This window comes from Poeciliopsis prolifica, unplaced genomic scaffold, assembly GCF_027474105.1.
Source record: "Poeciliopsis prolifica strain line A6 unplaced genomic scaffold, Auburn_PproV2 SCAFFOLD081, whole genome shotgun sequence".
Lineage (NCBI taxonomy): Eukaryota > Metazoa > Chordata > Actinopteri > Cyprinodontiformes > Poeciliidae > Poeciliopsis > Poeciliopsis prolifica.
This window is the reverse complement of record NW_026562456.1, coordinates 311,733-333,522: the sequence shown is the minus strand read 5'-3', so window position 1 is coordinate 333,522 and position 21,790 is coordinate 311,733. Positions and strand designations below refer to the sequence as shown.

General features: G+C 38.2%; 7 protein-coding genes, 1 long non-coding RNA gene and 1 pseudogene across 8 annotated transcripts; 5 read left to right on the top strand and 4 right to left on the bottom strand.

Moving 5' to 3' along the window:
- The first annotated feature begins 1,931 nt into the window (after positions 1 to 1,931).
- LOC129352863 (histone H2B 1/2-like) lies at positions 1,932 to 2,406 on the top strand. The gene has a single exon (XM_055022054.1). It carries the CDS (start codon positions 1,972 to 1,974, stop codon positions 2,344 to 2,346), a length of 375 nt encoding a protein of 124 aa, XP_054878029.1. The 5' UTR covers positions 1,932 to 1,971; the 3' UTR covers positions 2,347 to 2,406.
- A 1,398-nt stretch (positions 2,407 to 3,804) lies between these two features.
- LOC129352848 (histone H1-like) lies at positions 3,805 to 4,533 on the top strand. Its single transcript, XM_055022021.1, has one exon. It carries the CDS (start codon positions 3,833 to 3,835, stop codon positions 4,433 to 4,435), a length of 603 nt encoding a protein of 200 aa, XP_054877996.1. The 5' UTR covers positions 3,805 to 3,832; the 3' UTR covers positions 4,436 to 4,533.
- A 1,148-nt stretch (positions 4,534 to 5,681) lies between these two features.
- Positions 5,682 to 6,129, top strand: LOC129352845 (histone H3). Its single transcript, XM_055022018.1, has one exon. The coding sequence runs from the start codon at positions 5,694 to 5,696 to the stop codon at positions 6,102 to 6,104; it is 411 nt and encodes a 136-aa protein (XP_054877993.1). The 5' UTR covers positions 5,682 to 5,693; the 3' UTR covers positions 6,105 to 6,129.
- Positions 6,130 to 6,514: 385 nt separating this feature from the next.
- On the bottom strand, positions 6,515 to 7,165 carry LOC129352846 (histone H2B 1/2-like). The gene has a single exon (XM_055022019.1). The coding sequence runs from the start codon at positions 7,148 to 7,150 to the stop codon at positions 6,776 to 6,778; it is 375 nt and encodes a 124-aa protein (XP_054877994.1). The 5' UTR covers positions 7,151 to 7,165; the 3' UTR covers positions 6,515 to 6,775.
- An 890-nt stretch (positions 7,166 to 8,055) lies between these two features.
- Positions 8,056 to 8,396, bottom strand: LOC129352847 (histone H4). Its single transcript, XM_055022020.1, has one exon. The coding sequence runs from the start codon at positions 8,387 to 8,389 to the stop codon at positions 8,078 to 8,080; it is 312 nt and encodes a 103-aa protein (XP_054877995.1). The 5' UTR covers positions 8,390 to 8,396; the 3' UTR covers positions 8,056 to 8,077.
- Positions 8,397 to 9,079: 683 nt separating this feature from the next.
- LOC129352895 (histone H2A) lies at positions 9,080 to 9,623 on the bottom strand. Its single transcript, XM_055022102.1, has one exon. It carries the CDS (start codon positions 9,607 to 9,609, stop codon positions 9,223 to 9,225), a length of 387 nt encoding a protein of 128 aa, XP_054878077.1. The 5' UTR covers positions 9,610 to 9,623; the 3' UTR covers positions 9,080 to 9,222.
- Positions 9,624 to 11,293: 1,670 nt separating this feature from the next.
- LOC129352872 (uncharacterized) lies at positions 11,294 to 13,417 on the top strand. Its single transcript, XR_008604949.1, has 4 exons — positions 11,294 to 11,376; positions 12,336 to 12,419; positions 12,985 to 13,075; positions 13,238 to 13,417. It is a non-coding gene; the product is annotated as an uncharacterized LOC129352872 (long non-coding RNA).
- A 4,376-nt stretch (positions 13,418 to 17,793) lies between these two features.
- On the top strand, positions 17,794 to 18,477 carry LOC129352853 (histone H1-like). Its single transcript, XM_055022029.1, has one exon. It carries the CDS (start codon positions 17,822 to 17,824, stop codon positions 18,452 to 18,454), a length of 633 nt encoding a protein of 210 aa, XP_054878004.1. The 5' UTR covers positions 17,794 to 17,821; the 3' UTR covers positions 18,455 to 18,477.
- A 2,283-nt stretch (positions 18,478 to 20,760) lies between these two features.
- On the bottom strand, positions 20,761 to 21,393 carry LOC129352850 (histone H2B 1/2-like; annotated as a pseudogene).
- Between the last annotated feature and the right edge of the window lie 397 nt (positions 21,394 to 21,790).

Genomic DNA, 21,790 nt, shown 5'->3' with positions numbered 1-21,790 from the left:
TGATGTCAAGAAGTGTGAAGTCTGATGCTTGGGACACCATAAATATGATATACATAAATTTAATTAGCCATAGTAAACACAAGTGTGAAAAGTCCCAGTCAACATTTATCAATCAATCAATCAATCAAATTTTATTTGTATAGCACATTTCAGCTACAAGGCATTTCAAAGTGCTTTACATCATAAACACAAAACACAAAGGCATGCAACATAGAATAAAATACCAAGGTTTTTTTTTTTTTTTTTTTTTTCCCTCTCTTTTCCTTTCTTCCCCCTTCCCTTTGACATGGAATGTAAGCGCCTGTTACCGCCGGACTCCGCCGTCCGTTTAACCACGGGTATTCGCCGGGCCCCGTTGCCCACAACAGGAAAAAAAAAAAAAAAAAAAAAAGTTACATACATATCCACAAAATCAAATTCATACATATTACATTTCAAATGCAACTCTAAACAGGTGCGTTTTTACTTGAGATTTGAAGGAAGTCAGGGTTTCTGCTGTTTTACAGTTTTCTGGAAGTTTGTTCCAAATTTTTGGTCCATAGATGCTGAAAGCTGCTTCTCCTCTCTTGGTTCTGGTTCTGGGGATGCAGAGAAGACCTGAGAGTCTGGAAGGTTGATACAAAAACAGCAGATCTTTGATGTATTGTGGTGCTAAACCATTCAGTGATTTGTAAACTAACAACAGTATTTTAAAATCTATTCTTTGAGCTACAGGGAGCCAGTGGAGGGACTTTAAAACTGGTGTTATGTCTCTATTTTCCTGGTTCTAGTGAGAACGCGAGCAGCAGCATTCTGGATCAGTTGCAGCTGTTTGATTGATTTGTTGGAAAGGCCTGTGAAGATGCTGTTGCAATAATCAATGCGACTAAAGATAAACACATGAATGAGTTTCTCTAGATCTGGCTGAGACATTAGTCCTCTAATCCTGGAGATGTTCTTCAGGTGATAGAAGGCCGATGTTGTTACTGTCTATATGTGGCTCTGGAGGTTCAAGTCCGAGTCCATCACTACTCCCAGGTTTCGGGCCTGATCGCTAGTTTTTAGTTGTAATAACTGAAGCTGTGCATTGACTCTTTAGAGTATTATAGCTGTAAACCAGCTATAAACCTGCTGTTTATAGCTGTGCTATAATACTCTAAAGAAAACAAGAACATCGTGGAAAGGAAACTGATGTACAGAATTCAAAACTGGTTACTAAAGTAAATTTTGAGATAAAAATTTTTGTTTAAAGAAATATCACATGCTATAACAAAGTGCAGTGATTGAATTAAATGTTAATACAAAAGCTGTTCCCATGTAAATGAACCGAACCAGTTAAGGTGTCTTCTCTTACGTCCGCAGTTCCGAAATAGAGCTTTTCTAATGGAAAGGTTTTACAGGCGGTCCTTTTTTCTTCAATCTGAGCATCCAAGAATAATTTACTCAAGTAAGGGTAGCTAAGTACCTGTATTTGCTACCCTTTTACATAATAAAAGTGAAAACTATGTGGTAAAGCTGTTCCCGAAATAATTTATTCCCCCCAAAAGTTACTCAAGTGAATGTGACTGATTAAATGTAATAAAAAGATATCCACCTCCACAATCCCCTGAGACATACCTAAAGTGAAAGGTGAAAAAAAAAGAAAAAAAAAACCTATGTAAAAAGTCAATATATCATTAACATGGTATTCAGGGGTCATAAGATATTATTAATATGCAAGTGGCAAATGAAAAACTTTGATAGTTTCTTTCACATGTAAATATATCAATAACTGATGATTTCTGTTTGAAATCTAAAAAAGAAAAAAAAACAAAGGGAAATGTCAAGGCAGTGCTCTAGAGAGCGCTCACAGCACACAGACACGCTAACCTTCCGATGAGCTCAGCCAATCAGAGGCAGGCGTCAGCGCACTCTGATTTACATGCAGCCTCTATAATACTAGTTTGTACTCAAGCTTCCTCATTCGTTGCTGTTTCCCAGAGACACATCAGGATGCCTGAACCCGCCAAGTCTGCGCCCAAGAAGGGCTCCAAGAAAGCCGTGACCAAGACGGCCGGCAAAGGAGGCAAGAAGAAGAGAAAGACCAGGAAGGAGAGCTACGCCATCTACGTCTACAAGGTCCTCAAGCAGGTCCACCCCGACACCGGCATCTCCTCCAAGGCCATGAGCATCATGAACTCGTTCGTTAACGACATCTTTGAGCGCATCGCCTCCGAGGCCTCCCGCCTGGCTCACTACAACAAGCGCTCCACCATCACCTCCAGGGAGATCCAGACGGCCGTGCGCCTTCTGCTGCCCGGAGAGCTGGCCAAGCACGCCGTGTCCGAGGGCACCAAGGCGGTCACCAAGTACACCAGCTCCAAGTAAACCTACTGTTTACCCCAACAACCACAAAGGCCCTTTTTAGGGCCACACAAATACAACTTGGAGCAAATGTCCTTATATTGTTTTGTACATTAGTTCAGAAAAACTATTGTGATTTAAATCCTTTCATATTTTGCTTAGCCATTAACACTTGTAAAAAATTACAATGTTCTACTTCAAACACCATAATTTTCCAAACTACTTTCTACCACGTTTCTCTAATCTAAAACCAGTTTAATAATAAATTGTTTAAATAAGTATTAGATTTTGATCAGACATTTGCTTGATGGAAGCAAATAGTTGCTTCATATTTCATTGATTCCTCCAATGTTGAAAACTGCCAGCTAAATTGATTATACTGCTACAACTCTGAAAATCAATCATTTAAAACCGATTATACAAATATACTTTGATTTTCATTTCTGTATAGATTGGGAAAATTATTCTAAATCCATACCTATTGCTGAAACAGATTTCCAATAGAAGTTAAACACATTTTAACTCTATATATGTAATATCATTCACCTGAGAAATAGTTTTAGCCATGTCAAAAATGATCTGAATGACATCATAAAAGTCTAAGTGTTGCACCCTAAACTATCCACCCCTCATTTTCTTAAGTTGCATTAAAGGCTGGATTAAATATTACTAATCAATATCTCAAAATGTTTTACTTGAGACTATCAATTGAATTTGAGAGTTTAAATAACATAAAAGTCTACAGAATATTTAATATACAAAGATTTTTTTTAGTTAACATTTGTGAAATGAGTCCATCAATCTGATTTGTGAATGCAAATGCAAAGATATAATGAGGAAATAAATCTATTTTCTACTCCGACAAAAATGATCACATACTGCGTATATGAACTTCTACATCAAAATCTGATATAAAATTCTGATAATATTTATTGTTATTGTTTATTTGATGGGCTATAAGCCATTCCTATTGGATTCTTCCAGGAGAGGAATCCTGACTGGTTTATTCATAGACAGTTTCTGTGTGTTTACGGCCGGGAAAACCATCCCTATTTAATACCCAGATAATCCGAACATTACAACCAAAATACTTTTATTCTGTCCGCAACCTTCTTTTTTATCGAGAGCACCGCGATTATGTCTTCCGTAAAATGGTTTTATATGTTTTAGGAGAAGAAATGTGGGGAAAACTCGCTACTCGATGCACAGAATTAAAGAGATTCTGACACCTTCCAGCGCTCCTGGATCAAAAAGAGAAAGTCCTGCCAGACAAATATGACCTTGTTGTAGAGAGAGAACAATCGTCTTTCCGTCACGATGATAATTAAGACAGAAAACGCCACTTTAGTTGAGATTTAAAGCTTTAAATGTGACGAAGAAAACACAAATGTGGACGCATTTCAGACGGCGGCAGAGCGGCGGCCTGAGTTGTCTCTTTACGGTTCTCATCAATGTTATAAGTTCCGCCTGCTGGACGATTTCAGAGAATCATTAACAGTGACTGAGAATCATGGCAGAAGTTGCTCCAGCAGCCGCACCGGCTAAAGCTCCGGCTAAAGCACCGAAGAAGAAGACCGCTACCAAGGCTAAAAAAGATGGACCCAGCCTCCCCAAACTCATCGTGGCCGCCGTGGCCGACTCCAAGGAGCGCAAGGGAGTTTCTCTGGCGGCGCTCAAGAAGGTCCTGGCCGGGAAAGGCGTAGATGTGGCCAAGGCCAACAAGCGCATCAACACCGCGGTTACCAAGCTTGTGACAAAGGGAACTCTTAGTCAAACTAAAGGGACTGGAGCATCCGGGTCCTTCAAGCTCGCTGCGAAGGAGCCCAAAGCCGCCAAACCGACCAAGAAGGTGGTGAAGAAGAAGGCTCCCGCCAAGGCAAAGAAACCAGCTCCCAAGAAAGCCACAACACCCAAGAAACCCGCCGCTAAGAAAACAGCAGCCAAGAAATCTCCGAAGAAGGCAGCGGCCAAGAAAGCTCCCAAAAAGGTGGTCAAGAAGAGCCCCAAAAAGAGCCCGAAGAAGCCCGCCGCTAAGAAGCCAAAGGCTGCTAAGAAGCCTGCAGCCAAGAAAACGGGAGCCAAAAAACCCGCAGCGAAGAAGGCCAAGAAATAAACATCTTTTCTCCTCCAACCACTGCTTAAGGCACCAAAGGCTCTTTTCAGAGCCACCACTTCTACAAATTAAGACATTCCTGTAAATAATCTGCTATTTTGTTCACAGCATATATATATATATATATATATATATATATATATATATATATATATATATATATATATATATATATATATATATATATATTACAAACATATCAACTGGATTAACTGTGAATGTTAATGTGGTCCATAGAACAGCTAAATACAATTATAATTTTGATATCAACTATTCTAGAATATGCCTGTTTCAAAGTATTAATTCCTTTTAAAACTGCTTACAGTAATATGCAGAATCAATGAACTATTTAATATTGACTCCCTGTATTTAAGCTGCAGCTAATTAAGTTTTGAGTGATTTTAGATTAAAATTGTGTCCTTTTTGACAGATGGGTGTAAACTACTGAAATAATGTATTCAACAGGTTTAAATTTATATTTATTATTTAGGGTGTGAACTAAAAAGCATACTGAATATTTCCAACTCAAATGAAACAGAAGGAGCAAGAGGGTTTTTTATGTCAATTTTATATAGTTTATTTTTATATATGTAAATACTAATGTTTAACAATTTAGAAGGTAAACCTCAGTGAATAAGCAATTTTTCCATGGAGATCAATAAAATATATTTTATTAACTAGTACAGATTTTCAAATGCATTTATATTACACATGTATTACACACATGTAATTTGTGTGTTATATTTTGGATGTATTTATGTTTTATGTATTTGAAGGGACCTGCTGAAAATGAGATCTTACATAAACTAAGATCTATTAAGATCAATTAAGAAAATAAAAAAATGATAAAAGGAGCGACATGAACTTTTGTGCAGACAACTGTTTTATAATAAGATAAGGTTTTATGATGCAAATAATTATAGTGATGAGCAATAGTTAAAATTATTTTAGTAATAATCATTACATTTCAAAAGTAGAATATTCTGTGGATATTGTAAGGATCCATTGATATAAATTTCAACGTTTTCTTTTAAACGTGTAACATCCCCCCCATCCCCTCTTTCTTTTTACGTTAGACTTCTCTCGCGCTTTATTTTGAAAATTCAAATCTAGCCAATAGCTGAGTGAGGCTGGTCTAACCACGTCAGCAACCTCAGCGAATCAGAAGTGACCTCCTGCTGGCAATCTCCTTATAAGAGCGCTGTTCGCGTTGAGAGCGCATCTCTTAAGTGTACAACGAGAAGAAAACAGTAATAGCATGGCAAGAACCAAGCAGACCGCTCGTAAGTCCACCGGAGGAAAGGCTCCCAGGAAGCAGCTTGCAACCAAAGCTGCCCGTAAGAGCGCCCCAGCCACCGGCGGAGTTAAGAAGCCTCACCGCTACAGGCCCGGAACCGTGGCTCTGCGAGAGATCCGCCGCTACCAGAAATCCACTGAGCTGCTGATCCGCAAGCTGCCCTTCCAGCGCCTGGTCAGGGAAATCGCTCAGGATTTCAAGACCGACCTGCGCTTCCAGAGCTCCGCCGTCATGGCTCTGCAGGAAGCCAGCGAGGCATACCTGGTGGGTCTCTTCGAGGACACCAACCTGTGCGCCATCCACGCCAAGAGGGTCACCATCATGCCCAAAGACATTCAGCTGGCCCGCCGTATCCGTGGAGAGAGGGCTTAAACTGATTCCTAATTCGCTTCAACAAACCAACGGCTCTTTTAAGAGCCACCTATATCTACCTTAAGACAAATATTATGAATGGTGGGCTATTGATGTCAAGTTTTATTCGGAAATGTATAACTATTTAAAAAAAGTGTGAATCTAGCAAAAAAGAATCAAATTCAAAATTATAGGTACATCCTTACATTTTTTGCCCCCAAAGTGAAGGATCTATTATATTGTTTCCTTGCGTTTGTCTTTAGTTGAAAGCTATAATTGTCAGTTCAATGGAATATAACTGAAGAAAAACTATTAGGGATGACTGGTTTTCATGAATTGAGCATGGATTAGAAAAAAATACAGGTTAAACTGAAAAGCTAATTTATTATACAATATAGATACATATGAAGACATTTTTTGCTGTATATCAGTCTAGAACCAACTAACCAAAATAGAGCTTTTATTAAAACTAAATCTTTCACGAATATGACAACTGGAATCAGCACGTTTTACTATTACAAAATGTGAAAACAGTTACCATTGAGTGGGTGGAACTCCCACGCTGTGTTTACTTTACCTTTCATATGTTTAATACAAAAGTTCAACTTTTGTATTAAACAGGATTTTTGCTTCAAGTTGTATTTGTGTGGCCCTAAAAAGGGCCTTTGTGGTTGTTGGGGTAAACAGCAGGTTTACTTGGAGCTGGTGTACTTGGTGACCGCCTTGGTGCCCTCGGACACGGCGTGCTTGGCCAGCTCTCCGGGCAGCAGAAGGCGCACGGCCGTCTGGATCTCCCTGGAGGTGATGGTGGAGCGCTTGTTGTAGTGAGCCAGGCGGGAGGCCTCGGAGGCGATGCGCTCAAAGATGTCGTTAACGAACGAGTTCATGATGCTCATGGCCTTGGAGGAGATGCCGGTGTCGGGGTGGACCTGCTTGAGGACCTTGTAGACGTAGATGGCGTAGCTCTCCTTCCTGGTCTTTCTCTTCTTCTTGCCTCCTTTGCCGGCCGTCTTGGTCACGGCTTTCTTGGAGCCCTTCTTGGGCGCAGACTTGGCGGGTTCAGGCATCCTGATGTGTCTCTGGGAAACAGCAACGAATGAGGAAGCTTGAGTACAAACTAGTATTATAGAGGCTGCATGTAAATCAGAGTGCGCTGACGCCTGCCTCTGATTGGCTGAGCTCATCGGAAGGTTAGCGTGTCTGTGTGCTGTGAGCGCTCTCTAGAGCACTGCCTTGACATTTCCCTTTGTTTTTTTTTCTTTTTTAGATTTCAAACAGAAATCATCAGTTATTGATATTTTTACATGAGAAAGAAACTATCAAAGTTTTTCATTTGCCACTTGCATATTAATAATATCTTTTGACTCCTGAATAAAAATCCATGTAAAATGTCTGACATTTTACATGGATTTTTGTTGATTTCATTTTTTCCACCTTAAATTTTAGGAAAGTGAGTTCATGGCTGAGGTGAATATCTAGTAATTATATTTACGCAGTCACACTTACTGGAGTAACTTTTTTTGGGGAAAAAAATTTTAAGAGCCGCTTCACCACATTTTTCACTTTCACTATGTAAAAGGGTAGCAAGTCCGGGTACTTAGTTACCCTTACTTGGGTATTCTTGGATACTCAAAGTGAAGAAAAAATATTCAAAAGAATATTTGTTTATTGAATGTCTAAAATAAAATATTGATGCAGGGCTTATTTACGTGAGAATGAATGTTATTTACAATTACCCCATTTTATACATCATAAACGTATTTAGTACAATGCAATATTAAAATTTTGTCGGCACAATATGGGGGTTAGAGTTCAATAAATCAATACAAAACACTAGTCCCAACAATCAAGTGTTTTTGTTCTAAACATAAAGGGTATCAAGTATTTTACATATGACTTCTATAACAGTGAATATTAAAAATCAGGAGCCGTCTCTTCAGAAGTTTGGGTGGCTCTTAAAAGAGCCGTTTGTTTGTTTTAAGGAGCTGGTAGATTTAACCGCCGAAGCCGTACAGCGTGCGGCCCTGCCTCTTGAGAGCGTACACCACATCCATGGCGGTCACAGTCTTCCTCTTTGCGTGCTCGGTGTAGGTGACGGCATCACGGATGACATTCTCCAGGAAAACCTTAAGCACACCGCGGGTCTCCTCGTAGATGAGACCGGAGATACGCTTGACGCCACCGCGGCGAGCCAGGCGGCGGATAGCGGGCTTGGTGATTCCCTGGATGTTATCACGGAGAACTTTACGGTGACGCTTGGCGCCTCCTTTTCCGAGTCCTTTACCTCCCTTTCCACGGCCACTCATTATGCCTCAGTTTTATGACGATACTGACCGTGGAAGACTGAACGTCTGAACTTAAATTGGTGTCACGGACGTAAGTGAAGACATTCAACCCGCCAGATTTCTACTTCCGCCTCAAGATTACGCCAAAGAGCAGACACATTTCCCCTCAATTAATATTACAAAATAAAAACAAATAATGCATAAGAACTAATCAAACTAAGAATTACAAGGACTAATTCTTTTTGTGAATAGATAAAAAAATGAATTTATTTCACATTAAATTAATTTACATATCCACCTGTGTACAATTTATTTTATTACTTTTTTAAGTAAATTATCTCAATCCTTTTGATACCTTTTTGTTGTTTAAACAAATCCTAATTTGAGTATTTTTTCCATCTCATGTTGTATAATGTTAAATCTCTTTGGGCTGTATTTATCTAAAAGAATTATGTTACGGTCTAATGCAATTAGTGGATTTTACATATTTGGTTTACGTGGATTCTGTCACAGTAGCTTGAGAAATGTTCATTTAACCCAATCTGGTGGTTTGTAGACAAAGCATTGTTTATTAAATTTTGACAAATTCAGAAAGCTATGCTTGTTTGTACATTCAGTGTTTAATAACATTTGATTTCAGGATATTTTGGGAATAGTTAAAATTTTCAGGAGATATCTAGTACCGTATGTCCCACTGCTTTGAAGAAAAACCAATGTTGGCGGAAACAATTTGTAACTTTGTAGGCATGTACATATGTTGTGGTCTGGAGATACATTTTAGGACCTTGCTGTTGAGATAGATGTAGGTGGCTCTTAAAAGAGCCGTTGGGTTTGTTGCTTCTGGTTTTAAAGGTTTACTTGGCCTTGGCTGCTTTCTCGGTCTTCTTGGGCAGCAGGACGGCCTGGATGTTGGGGAGAACACCGCCTTGAGCGATGGTGACTCCGCCAAGCAGTTTGTTGAGCTCTTCGTCGTTGCGGACGGCCAGCTGCAAGTGGCGGGGGATGATCCTGGTCTTCTTGTTATCGCGGGCGGCGTTTCCAGCCAGCTCCAGGATCTCAGCGGTCAGGTACTCGAGCACCGCCGCCAGATAGACTGGAGCTCCGGCGCCGACGCGCTCGGCGTAGTTTCCTTTCCTCAGCAGCCTGTGAACACGGCCCACTGGGAACTGGAGCCCCGCACGGGATGACCGAGTCTTGGCCTTAGCTCTGGCTTTGCCGCCGGTCTTTCCACGTCCAGACATCTTGAATAGTTGAAGTTTACTCCGACTCTGACAAAAATCAAAATTATTCCATGTAGGCGACGCTTTCAGCACTTATATGTCTCCTCTGTTCACTGATTGGTCATTATTTACAAGAAGGCCAGCCGTCCAATCAGAATAGTTTCAATGACTTCCGCTTACAAAACCAAGCACCAAAGCATAATAATTTTAGTTGCAGTATAATTTCCATACTGCATACAGGAATTAATATTGTTTATTTCAGATGGACATATTTTCTTTTAAGAAATAAAAATTAAGAAATAAAACATATTTTTGTGAAGATCCGTCAAATTTTATTTCACTAAATCCAGTTATTTATCTTAAGAAAAGGGTGTAAATAAACATGTCAGTGCCCCACAAATGACTAAGTAATAACAGAAAACTAACGTATTGGTTTTTATTATGATTTCCTTATATTATACGGACATTTTTTGTCATTTGGTTGTCCACCAGATGGTGCTGTATACTTACTTACACGTACAGAGGGACGGTTGGTAATGAAAATCGTGGCTTACATTTTTCGTACTCAAAGTATAACTAGAAAAAATATTTTAGGGTCTTGAGAGCTAAGAAATGAATAAATGAAACTGAATATGTAATCTGTTGATTCTTCGTAAATCTGACACTTGTTATAAAGAAATATTACTTTCATTAAATTATGAACACTAATTAAGTTGGTAGAGAAATGTTTGTGGCTCTAAAAACATGCTCTGCGTTATATAAAACCCATTTTTGTTCCTTCATTCACATATCAGGGTTTACAAGCTAGATATACAAACACGTATGTTGTGATTTATTTAGTTAAATTTCTTTTTCAGAAAATGATCTCAGGTCCACCAAAATTATGTATATTAACATAAAATGAATTTGTACAAAGTAATAGAACACACGGTCAACAATTTTATAAAATGCCATCATTACACAGCAGATTGTAAATTATATAAATTATCGCGTTATCTCCCGCCCTCCACCCAAACAGTGACCAGAGCTGCACTGTAAAAAAGGAACCTCAGGGGTTATCACATTAACAAAAGAATATTATGTACTGTTAACTAAATAATTCCATGTTTGAGCTAAAAACATGATACAATCATGTTGCATAAACAAGATATTCCACAACTTCAACGTTTATAAAATGTAATCATGTTGAGCTAAACTAAACTAAATCCAAGGTGAGCTAACGTGATTGAATGACGTTATCTCAACTTGAATACATCTAATTAACATATATATACCCACCGCGGGTGGTTCTTATCCTCTGAGCCTGGGAGCTTGAGGGTCCTGCGCAGTATCTTGGCTGTGCCAAGATACTGCGCAGGACCTCTCTCTCTCTCTCTCTCTCTCTCTCTCTCTATATATATATATATCTATCTATCTCTCTCTCTCTCTCTCTCTCTCTCTCTCTCTCTCTCTCTCTCTCTCTCTCTCTATATATATATATATATATATATATATATATATATATATATATATATATATATATATATATATATATATATATGTTTGCATATTTTATATATATAATTTTATTTTATTCAATATCAATATTTGTCAAAGTTAATCTAATAAAAAAAACACAGTGACGTCAGTTCCAAAGCGCTATTGTGTCAGACTCATCTCCCGCTGAAGAGGATCCAGCGACATCAAGAGATTACGAAAAATCACGCGAGATAACTGGCTTGCACCTTGTTGGGTTTTTTCAAGGGCAGAGGGGAGATTCCTGGCGTGCATCTACTTAATTTGAAGAAGGTAAGAGTCAAACTATTTTCATCTAAATCCATATAAAAATATGTAACTTAAAATTTCTCTACCATTTGCACCATTTTCTACTTGTTCCATACTTGTGTCACATTATTTCATGTTCTGTAGATTAAGTCGGTTAGGTTAAGGCAGATAGCTTTTTGTTTACATTTATCGCCGCACCATGTTAGGTACATTTTGTGCGAAAAAACTCTGCAGAGCCATATGTAGTGTAAGGGTCACAAAGCTGCAGCCAGAGACACAAATGGACCCCAGAAATGTCACAGTTTTGCTCCTCCTGAGCTCCCTGGAGGTTTAGAGGATTTTTAACACACGGATCTAACATCAGTCTATTTCTAACTATTTTAATTCTATTTCAGTAATGTTACTATGGAGGTAAATGTAGATACACACACTTTGGTACCTTTCTATCATCATCGAGATTCTTAATTAATTATGGTAATAAAAAGTCCTACATTTCAGTCGGTGAAACCTGCAGAAAGCATTGCTTTCTGAGCTTTGTTAAATGTTCCTTAAATACCTGTTAGTTATGGATTTCTAGTATATTTTGTCAGGCTAAAACTCTCAATGGATTATCCATTATTACAGACTTGAGCTTTCTATTTTTTTCTTTAAAATACATATCCCTCTGCTGTAAAGATGTTGGGGTTTTTTGGACTCTTCTTTGTTGTCCCAAATAATTGTAGCTCAGAAACAATATTGAAGTTCATTGGTTTAATTTTGAAATGTTGATGTTTTTTGTGTTGATTGTTTGTGCTCATTTTGACCTTTGTTACTATTGCTTTCTACCATGTTCAATTCACCATTGTTCTGCACATATGTGCTTGCATACAAGTGTCCAGTGGTTATATTCATGAGGCATTCAAGGGACTTGTACTAAAAGATACAACTCAGTTCAGTATGAATTGCATATTTTAATGGCTGAAAATATATCTGATCTCTTTCAGAACATCACCTGTCTGTAATCCACCTGCGTAAGTACTGGTCAAGGGGCTCATCGGCTATCAAGTTATAGATTTCAGTGGCTAATAGTAAGTTTTGCCAGATCTAAAGTGACTGAACCCTAGCTTTATAAGCTAGGGTTCAGCTAAACATTTATTTGGCCAGTCTGTTTTATTTGTCTTTATTTGCGTGGGGATGTGGAAATGTAAGGAGTGTAGTCTCTCTCTGTCTCGTAGATATGACCTGTTAAAACATTTTACACTTAAACACCGGCATATGCGACGTTATCCATGCCCACACATAGACTGTCCATGTACTTGTAAGACATGGAATGCTTTGCATATTCATTTAAGTAGAAGGATATAGACTGTGTTGACCATTCTGTACTTTTCACATATTTCTTTGGTGATATATTCATGTCTTTATTTAAACATCTAACAGCTTCAGTTAGATGTTTAAATGAGATGTTAAACTCAATTTTAGTCATGGCATAATGAAGGGATACTAACAATTTTAAATATCTTTCAAATAGACTGCAAGCCACTGATCACTTTGTTGTGACTTCCTTTGAATGTAGCTATGTTTTCAAGTGTGTGAACCTATACTGCTGGAGTTTTGAGATTGTTCTCATTGTTTTTTGATCTGCATATTTAGGAAGACACTGCTGAGGTCAGACGAGAGTGCATCCTCAAAGGTCTGTGTGTACCTAAATGAAGATCCAGAGAAGCTGGTGAGGGAGTACATGGTATGTTAAATTCTCTTTGTGTTTACAATAGAACTCCTAAGAGTTGTTAAAATACTTTCAACAACTAAGGTCCATGAGTGACTCAATCAATGTCAGTCTTAATTTATTTATTTAATTACATGTGAATTGTCTCTCCCCAATACCCTTCCCTAACTCCCTTAGGACGTTGATGAATGCGCAGAAATGGCCAAAGCCGAGACTGTCCTCGGAATCGTCATTTGAGCAGAGGGTGCAGAGGCTGCCGATGCACATCTGGATGTTGGGATTGTCCTGGAGGAGGTGGAAGTTATGAACAGCTTGGGCAGTGTATCTTCTGCAATAGTGATGCTGCTGGGACTAATCTATGCACTAACTTGAGCTACCCTCAAGTTTAGTGCGTTCAGCACTCAACTTGCTCAGTAAACTCAAGCATACCTTTGAAGTAATACAGAAATAATAATGAAATTGGATGGAAAGAACTTATCAAAGAAAGCACAAGTTCTCAATATGAAACTCGCTGCTAAGTTGAGCAAAGTTTCACATGGAAAATGAGTGTTTAAAGTCTGCAGTAGAAAAGATTTATATTGTTACAGTTCTCTAAGTTGAGCAACTATACTGACATGTTTTTATGTTGTAAAGAATTGGCTGGGAAATGAAACTGTAACCTTTTTGTAGTTGTTTTTTTATTTCAATGTCCAACTCAGCTGTGTTTTGTGCTGTGTAAAAAACGATGTATAACAATTCTGAAAATACAATTGTGTTGTACCTTTTCTAATTGTTGAGTGTTCTTCCTACACTTTCACCTAGTGCTATCTTAAAATGCTTGATTAACGCTTGAAAAAATGTCTTTGAACTAACATCATGAAATAATGGAAAGGATTTCCACACGATTAACTAGCTGTCTTTTAGCATGAAGCATATTTGTTGAGCTAACTTGCTTTTAGTGAGTTGGACCTACTGAATCAGGTAGTGTGAAGGTACCACTGTAAAATAAGGTGGTTTCAACTAGATCTACATTCATCTTAATGAAGTTACATCAATGATTTGGTCCTAAACATTGCAGATTAGTTGGGCGGGCTGTATTGCACTACACTGGGTCATGCTATAGTAACTGAGTTAAAGGAACCTTTAAAACATATGTTGAGCCAACACATTTCATTTGAATTTGAATAACCTTAATGAATGGAGTTGAGCCAACTCATTTGATTTACAATCATCCATTGCCTTACCATAATTCTGGTTAAGCCAACATATTTGGTTTAAATTAGAACAACCTTAATGAATTATGTTTTGCCAACTCATTTTATTTATATAAGAATAACCACAATATATTACGTTGAGCCAACATGTTTGATTTAGAATCACCCATTGAATCACCATTGTGACAAGTTGAGCCAACACATTTGCTTTACATTGGAATAATCTTAATAAATTAGGTTGACCTAACACATTTGCTTTAAATAGGAGTAACACAAGTACATGGTGCTGAAATAAAGCAAAGTAATCAGGTGGAAATCCTTTCCATAATTTTTTTATGTTCATCCAATGACTTATTTTTTTTCAGTGTGGTTTCCGAGATATTAAAATGATTTTTTAGGCCATCCAGAGTTCACCATCCCCGCATTTTGCTCCAAAACAAACCGAAATGGGCTGGTTCATTTTGCAGGTTTGTGCCGTTAAAACAAACGCAGCAAAGTTGTTTTCAATTTGTATTTTGACTGTTCCAATATCAGGTGTGAGCTGCGCCCAACTCGAGGTTGATCCGATTCGTGAACGCTAATTTCGGCCAGCCGTTTTCTAGGTCTCCTCCTTCCTCTTGCGCTCAGAGGTTCACTCAGACAGAGTCAACAAATTTCACATCCAAACTCTCCTGAGAAACTCATGGAAATAGATTTCTTGCCTTGTGACAAACTGACACAAAATTCATGACACATTCCCAGTAATTGTAATCTTAAAAAGTATATGTTTTGGATGGCCTAAAAATAATTTTTAATATCTCGGAAACCAAAGCTGCACAAACGAAAATGGCACCAAGTGAGCACAAACCAATCAGACTATTTGCTGGATTATTTGAGTAGGTGGGGTGTCAGCTTCACGGAGGTCTGTTTCGCTTCTCCCATTAAACACCAAGTTAACTAAAAGCTCTCCCTCTTCAGATGCCAAATAAGCTGCATTTCCCTCCCAATTCTTTTTTTCTTTTGCATAATGACCAGTTGTGTGCACCTATAGTTTGTGAAATAGAGTAATCGCAACATGTTTTTTTCTTCATGTTGGCCGCATTTTCTGTACTGACTATTTATTTTTCTCATTTTCAGCACTGACCTTACTGAAAGGGAAAACTTGAGGCTTATAGAAACTTTGTATTTTCTGTCCTGGAGGGTTTACTAAGAAGCTGGTTCAGTTGTAAAGCAGGTTAAGTTAACCTAAAGCGGGTTAAGATAATCCTTGTGATTAAAGTGAAGCACCCAATTTTCTTAACTAAATGATGCTGCAGGTTTATCTATTAGCAGGTTTTATTTTGCCTGCACTTGGTTGTGTACATTATTTTAAGTGTATTTAACAAGTTTATAAAAAATGTCATTCAAACTGCATTTGACTTGTTTTAGTTTTTACTTGTACTTTTCATTACATTACTTGAGTACATCCATTGTTACAGTAATTTCCATACTTAAGTACAAGACATTTCAGATACTTTAAGACTTTAACTCAAGTAACATTTCAATCAGTGACTTTTACTTTTACCAAAGTCATATTTTGGAGCGGTACCTATACTTTTACTTGACTCCGAGATTTCAGTACTTTATACAACACTGTATATATATATATATATATATATATATATATATATTATATATATATATATATATATATATATATATATATACAAAGTCTGTGAAAAGATCAATCTCCTCCCGGTCCCTGACCAACAACAACCAAATAGACCCAGGAGAAGGGTCTTAGCACTGTCAATCACTCTCATGTACACGCTGCTCAATGTACTATTGGTGGAGCAACAACAGGAAAACCTTTTATCAGCTGTTATTTGTTTTCATGCTAACTAGCCTTAGCATTTACAACAGGTTCTGTTAGATTTATCAAAACAGGGGGTGGGCAGTGCCACACATTCTGTGATTGACAACGCTAACACTTGCCTCCTGACTCTTATTGGTTGTGTCCAGATAGCACTGGGAGCAATGGGCGAAGGCAGAGGAGCTGTATTTTTTCCACACATTATCTGTCTCTAAATATGCTGTCACAACATAGTGACAGTTTCAACAAGTATCCAAAAATATATGTATAAAATGTTTCATAAAACATACATACTGCAGCTTTAAATCCAACAATCCTTTTTGGCCAATTTCAGAAATCCCCACTAAATGGCAGCAAGTGACTGTCAATCTGGAGTGATGAAGGACAATGGCTCTCAAATGGCAGTAGAGAACGCTACTGGATTCAAAAGATATTTAAAAAAATTATTCATTGTTTAAATAGGAAAATTTTTAACTTTTCGATCTTTTAGTAACTCAAAACACAAACTTAGTTTACATTTAATGTCTAGGCCTATCACAACTTTGCTATTATAAATGTTTACATCTCCCTCGCTGGTTATTACAGGCCAACCTTTCTGCATTACAGTTCATCACTAGGCTGTAAATGAATCCTCTGACTTGGGAGAGCAAACTTTCAAGCATCTTCTCATATTTGTTTTCAGATATTTAGGTGAAATCTAAATATCTGCCTTGGCTGAAATCAAGCTTCTCACTGAAATAAATGAGCAAAAACATTCAGTTCAGTGTTATGTGTGTAATTTTTCAGTTTTTTTCTTCTTCATGAAGATAAAACTATACATCTTAGTCTGAAAATAACTTTCAATTCATGAAAAGTGCTCTGCAGATTGAAAAAATATTCATAATTTGTTTGGGAAGTGGAGTAAAGTAGTCACTGGTAGCACAGCTCTGCAATTTACAAATTATATTTTTCCTCTGATGCATTACATGTTGAGAGTAATATCCTAATATACCAGATGTTATCTGGATGCTGTTATGTTCAGATTCCTGAAGCGGTGTACCTTAATGCTGTGAGGGTCTAAAAATCAATCTGAAATCATTGCTGAATGGATCAATATTGTTTTCCCATTTCCTTGGGCGAGTCTAAATGGAAATAATTGGACGCAAGCAGCTGATCCATTCTGCTGATGGATTAGTAGAAGAGTTTTCTTTCTGGTCACCATCAATCTGTTCCATAACAGTGTTCTGCAACAGTAATTCACTGACAGCTTCCATGTGTTTACTGCCAGAGAAATCCTCCCCCGTAACCCTCCAACAAATCGCACCACCTCAACATTTTCACCAGTACTTTGCTTAAACATGTCTCTGCTAACGAAAACACAACATGTATGCTCTGTGAAAACCGATTTTAAATGTTTTAGGAGACGAAATGTGTAAAAAACCCGCCGCTTAGCGCACAAAATCACAGCGTGTCTGACGGGTCTGAAGGGTGCTGGGAAAAAAATACAAAGTTCTGGAAACCAAACACAACGTCAGTACATAGAGAGGTGGGTTTTGCTTCTGTTGGAGCAATATTTTAGTTATAACACCTTAATTTAGTTAGAATTTTAAGCGTAAAATGAAGCCGAGAAAACACAAGTGTGGCCATGCTTGAGGCGGCAGCGTGGCGGCGGGCTGAGTTGTCTCTTCACGGTTCTCACGCCTGTTATAAGTCCCGCCTCTCCGCTAAGTTTGACACAAGAGATATCAACTCAGAAACATGACGGAAATAGCTCCGGCGGCTGTCAAAACCTCGGCAAAAATCTCCATGAAGAAGTCCACTTCCCGGACGAAGAAGGATGGACCCAGCATCTCCAAACTCATCGTGGACGCCGTGGCCGACTCCAAGGAACGTAAAGGGGTTTCTCTGGCGGCGCTCAAGAAACTCCTGGCCAGGAATGGCGTAGATGTGACCAAGTCCAACAAGCGCATCAACAGCGCTATTACCAAGCTAGTGACAAGCGGAAGCCTGAGCCGGACTAGAGGGACTGGCGCATCCGGGTCCTTCAAGATAGCTAAGGCTAAGAAGAAGCCCAGAACAGCGAGGAAGGCAACTCCGAAGAAGAAGAAGTCTCCCGCCAAGGCAAAGAGACCAGCCGCCAAGAAGTCACCGAAAAAGTCACCGGCGAAGAAGCCAGCCAGGAGGTCTCCGAAGAAGGGATCGGCAAAGAAACCAGCCAAAAGGGCAAGAGGGGGCCCTAAAAAGGTCGCCAAAAGGAGCCCTAAAAAGAGCCCCAAAAAGAGTCCCAGAAAGGCCTCAGCTCGGAGGCCGAAGCCGGCTAAGAGACCGGCGGCCAAGAAAAGGCGGGCACAAAAGCGCCCAGCTAAAAAGGCTCGGAGGAGCTACTGGTAAACACCTGCCTCTCCCACTGCGCAAAGCACCAAAGGCTCTTTTAAGAGCCACCACTCCTTCAACTCAGGAGACGGTTCCGAACAAGCATGCAATCAGTTACCTTAAAAATAGAATGTATTTTCTGACAGCAATTTATTAAATAAAAGGTTTTAAAACAATATTCTGGTTTGATAAATAGTGAAATCAGGACAATATGCACCTGTTAGCTCAGATCCTTTGTTGCCAACCATGTAATGTTGAATTGCATCTCTGAATTTTCTCATGACGACCGGAAATTCTTCCGTATGAAAACCTTATAGAAGGAATATCAGTCATCAGCAGCCACTCTACTGCGCATGTCAGATTCAGAATGCAGACAAGAATATATTGTATTTACAGTAAGGCTAATTAAATAATTTCCAACTCAATGCCAGCATATCTTCAATCTGAGCAACTCGTCACGCAGCTTTGCGGTATTTGCAGTTGTCAGGTTTTATTTCAACCCGCTGCATATTTGGAGGCTGCCTGATGGATTCAACTACATTGAATGATTTTCACGTTAAAAATGAATTTAAATATTTTAAAATAAAAACTGTTGCTCACCCTGTACATGTTCATTTAGAGGAACTCCACTGAGAGCTTATTGTGAACAATTTGCTCTAATATTTGCTAGTAAGTAAAATTTTGTTCCATTTTCTCTCATCATGAATTTTATGTTTACTGGTCATTAAGACGCATCTCATTCACTAACTTTAAGTTGGTAGAATAACTTATTTTATCACGTTGTGTGATAAGCAGTTGTATTCCGCTGCTAGCATGCTAGCTAGCTAATATCAAAACCGCAAGATGAATGCGGGACACCGTGGCAACCGTTTGACGCCTGGTTGCTTTGTGTTTACAAAGAAATAATCAATTTTTACTAAACTCCATTTACATTTTAGGTGTTAAATGATTAAATCCATCTGAATATTTACATACATCTAAATGCCTCATTAATCCAAAATAAGACAGTAAATTTGAATCTATCACATTGAACTTAATCAAAGAACATGAATCTGTTTTTATGAAAACCAGGTAGTTTTTTTTTTTAAGTCACAACAAATAAAAATAATTACAGATACAGAGACCTAGGACATTTACAGAATAAACTAAGTAGAAGCAAATCAATCCTGGCTAATGCTAGACATATTCTGAATAATAAATCACTTAATTCAATATAACTCTGATTTTGCCATATTTAACATATTATTCAGAAGTGTGGGAAATTAATTACAAAAGCTCTTTGCATCCATTAAAATCAACCATTAGAATCATCCATAATTTTGGTTATTGTGAACACAAAAACTCTAGAACTTTAAATTTCAAGATCTGGTGGAATTTAAAATCACTCAAATTATATTTAAGGCATCTTGACATAAGTGTTACCTGAGCGCATCGAGAGCCTGTTTAATGAAAGAGAAGGAGGATATAACTTTAACTAAAACAAAAGGATTTGTAGTACACACAACAAGAAAGAGCTTTTGTATTTAAATTCATGGGGTAAAATTATAGAAGTTCAATGTGGAGTTGAAATCAAACTATAGTACAATTTAAAAGAAAAAATAAGGTCATTTTAATATAGAAAGATGGGTGAGAGACAGCACTGATATGTAAATTAAGGCTAACACATGAGTGTGTGGGTATGGACATAAGAAGGAAAATCATTTTCTAATTTTTTAAATGACGTTCCATCTAATATTGTTTGAGTTCATGGTGTACGAATAAATAAGTTTCTCACTTCTTTCTACTCCTTTTTGAGTATGTTAAGTTTATTGAACAAAAATATTTCTTGTCCATTCCTTGTTCATGTGATATAATTTGTCATGTTTAAAATAAAAAAAAAATACTATCAGCACGACACCACAATAAAAATATTTGATATCCAAAGTATAATTCAGTTTAAGACTTTTCAAAATTTAATAACCTTTGTGAAGTACATTTTTCTTCTTCTGTTAGAGAAATACAGTAGTTAATCATGTTGTCATTACATGTTGGAATAATTCCAGTTCGTTAGAGTAGAATGATTTTCGCCTGATGCAGTGTATTTTTGCTCTCCATCTGCAGATGTATTAGATTGTTTTTGCTCCATAACTTTTGTCTGAAACTTAGTCTCTGAAATATGCACTTCAGACCTTCAAAACTGTTGGAAAAAAGGATATTAAAAGGAGATAACATAAATTATGTCTGCAAACAACAGATTGTCTATCTGAAAGGTACACATTAAAATCAAAACTAAAATGTCAAATTATTTCAGTTTTGCAGAAAACATTCAAATCAACCAATTTGAATTAGTTAAAAATAGCTTCTAGCTTTATTTAGATGTTTCAAGTTAAGAAAACTGGACTTGATAAGGGAAACAGAAAAAGTACTTTTCAACATGGTTTTATTGATAACAATGCAGTAAATTCCCTTTTACATTAGCATTTAAGAAATTAAACAATCTAATAATGAATGGTTAATGCACAAGTTTCTTGCTCCAAGTTGTATTTGTGTGGCCCTAAAAAGGGCCTTTGTGGTTGTTGGGGTAAACAGTAAGTTTACTTGGAGCTGGTGTACTTGGTGACCGCCTTGGTGCCCTCGGACACGGCGTGTTTGCCAGCTCACCGGGCAGCAGGAGGCGCACGGCCGTCTGGATCTCTCTGGAGGTGATGGTGGAGCGCTTGTTGTAGTGAGCCAGGCGGGAGGCCTCGGAGGCGATGCGCTCAAAGATGTCGTTAACGAACGAGTTCATGATGCTCATGGCCTTGGAGGAGATGCCGGTGTCGGGGTGGACCTGCTTGAGGACCTTGTAGACGTAGATGGCGTAGCTCTCCTTCCTGGTCTTTCTCTTCTTCTTGCCTCCTTTGCCGGCCGTCTTGGTCACGGCTTTCTTGGAGCCTTTCTTGGGCGCAGACTTGGCGGGTTCAGGCATCCTGATGTGTCTCTGGGAAACAGCAACGAATGAGGAAATGCGTGCCGAGAGACCAGTGTTATAGATTCTGTATGTAAATCAGAGTGCGCTGACGCCTGCCTCTGATTGGCTCAGCTGCTCACAGCGTTGAAGCGTCTTCATGGTTCGCTCGCACGTCTAAGTGCTTCAATAGTATAAAATAATGAGTATCAATATACATTTTTCTAAGTTTATTGTGTAGCTCTGCTTTATGTGTTCCTTCAGGTGTTTTTAACAAAGCTGTACTTAATGTTTGGAATTTATTTTGTAACATTTTCTAATTCAAAGGAAAAATTGCTAAAATAATTTGCTAGACCAAATATAATCTTAATTGGTGTTCATGAGCCATCTTGCTTTAATTTTTCAGTAGAGGATGTTTCTGTTTTATG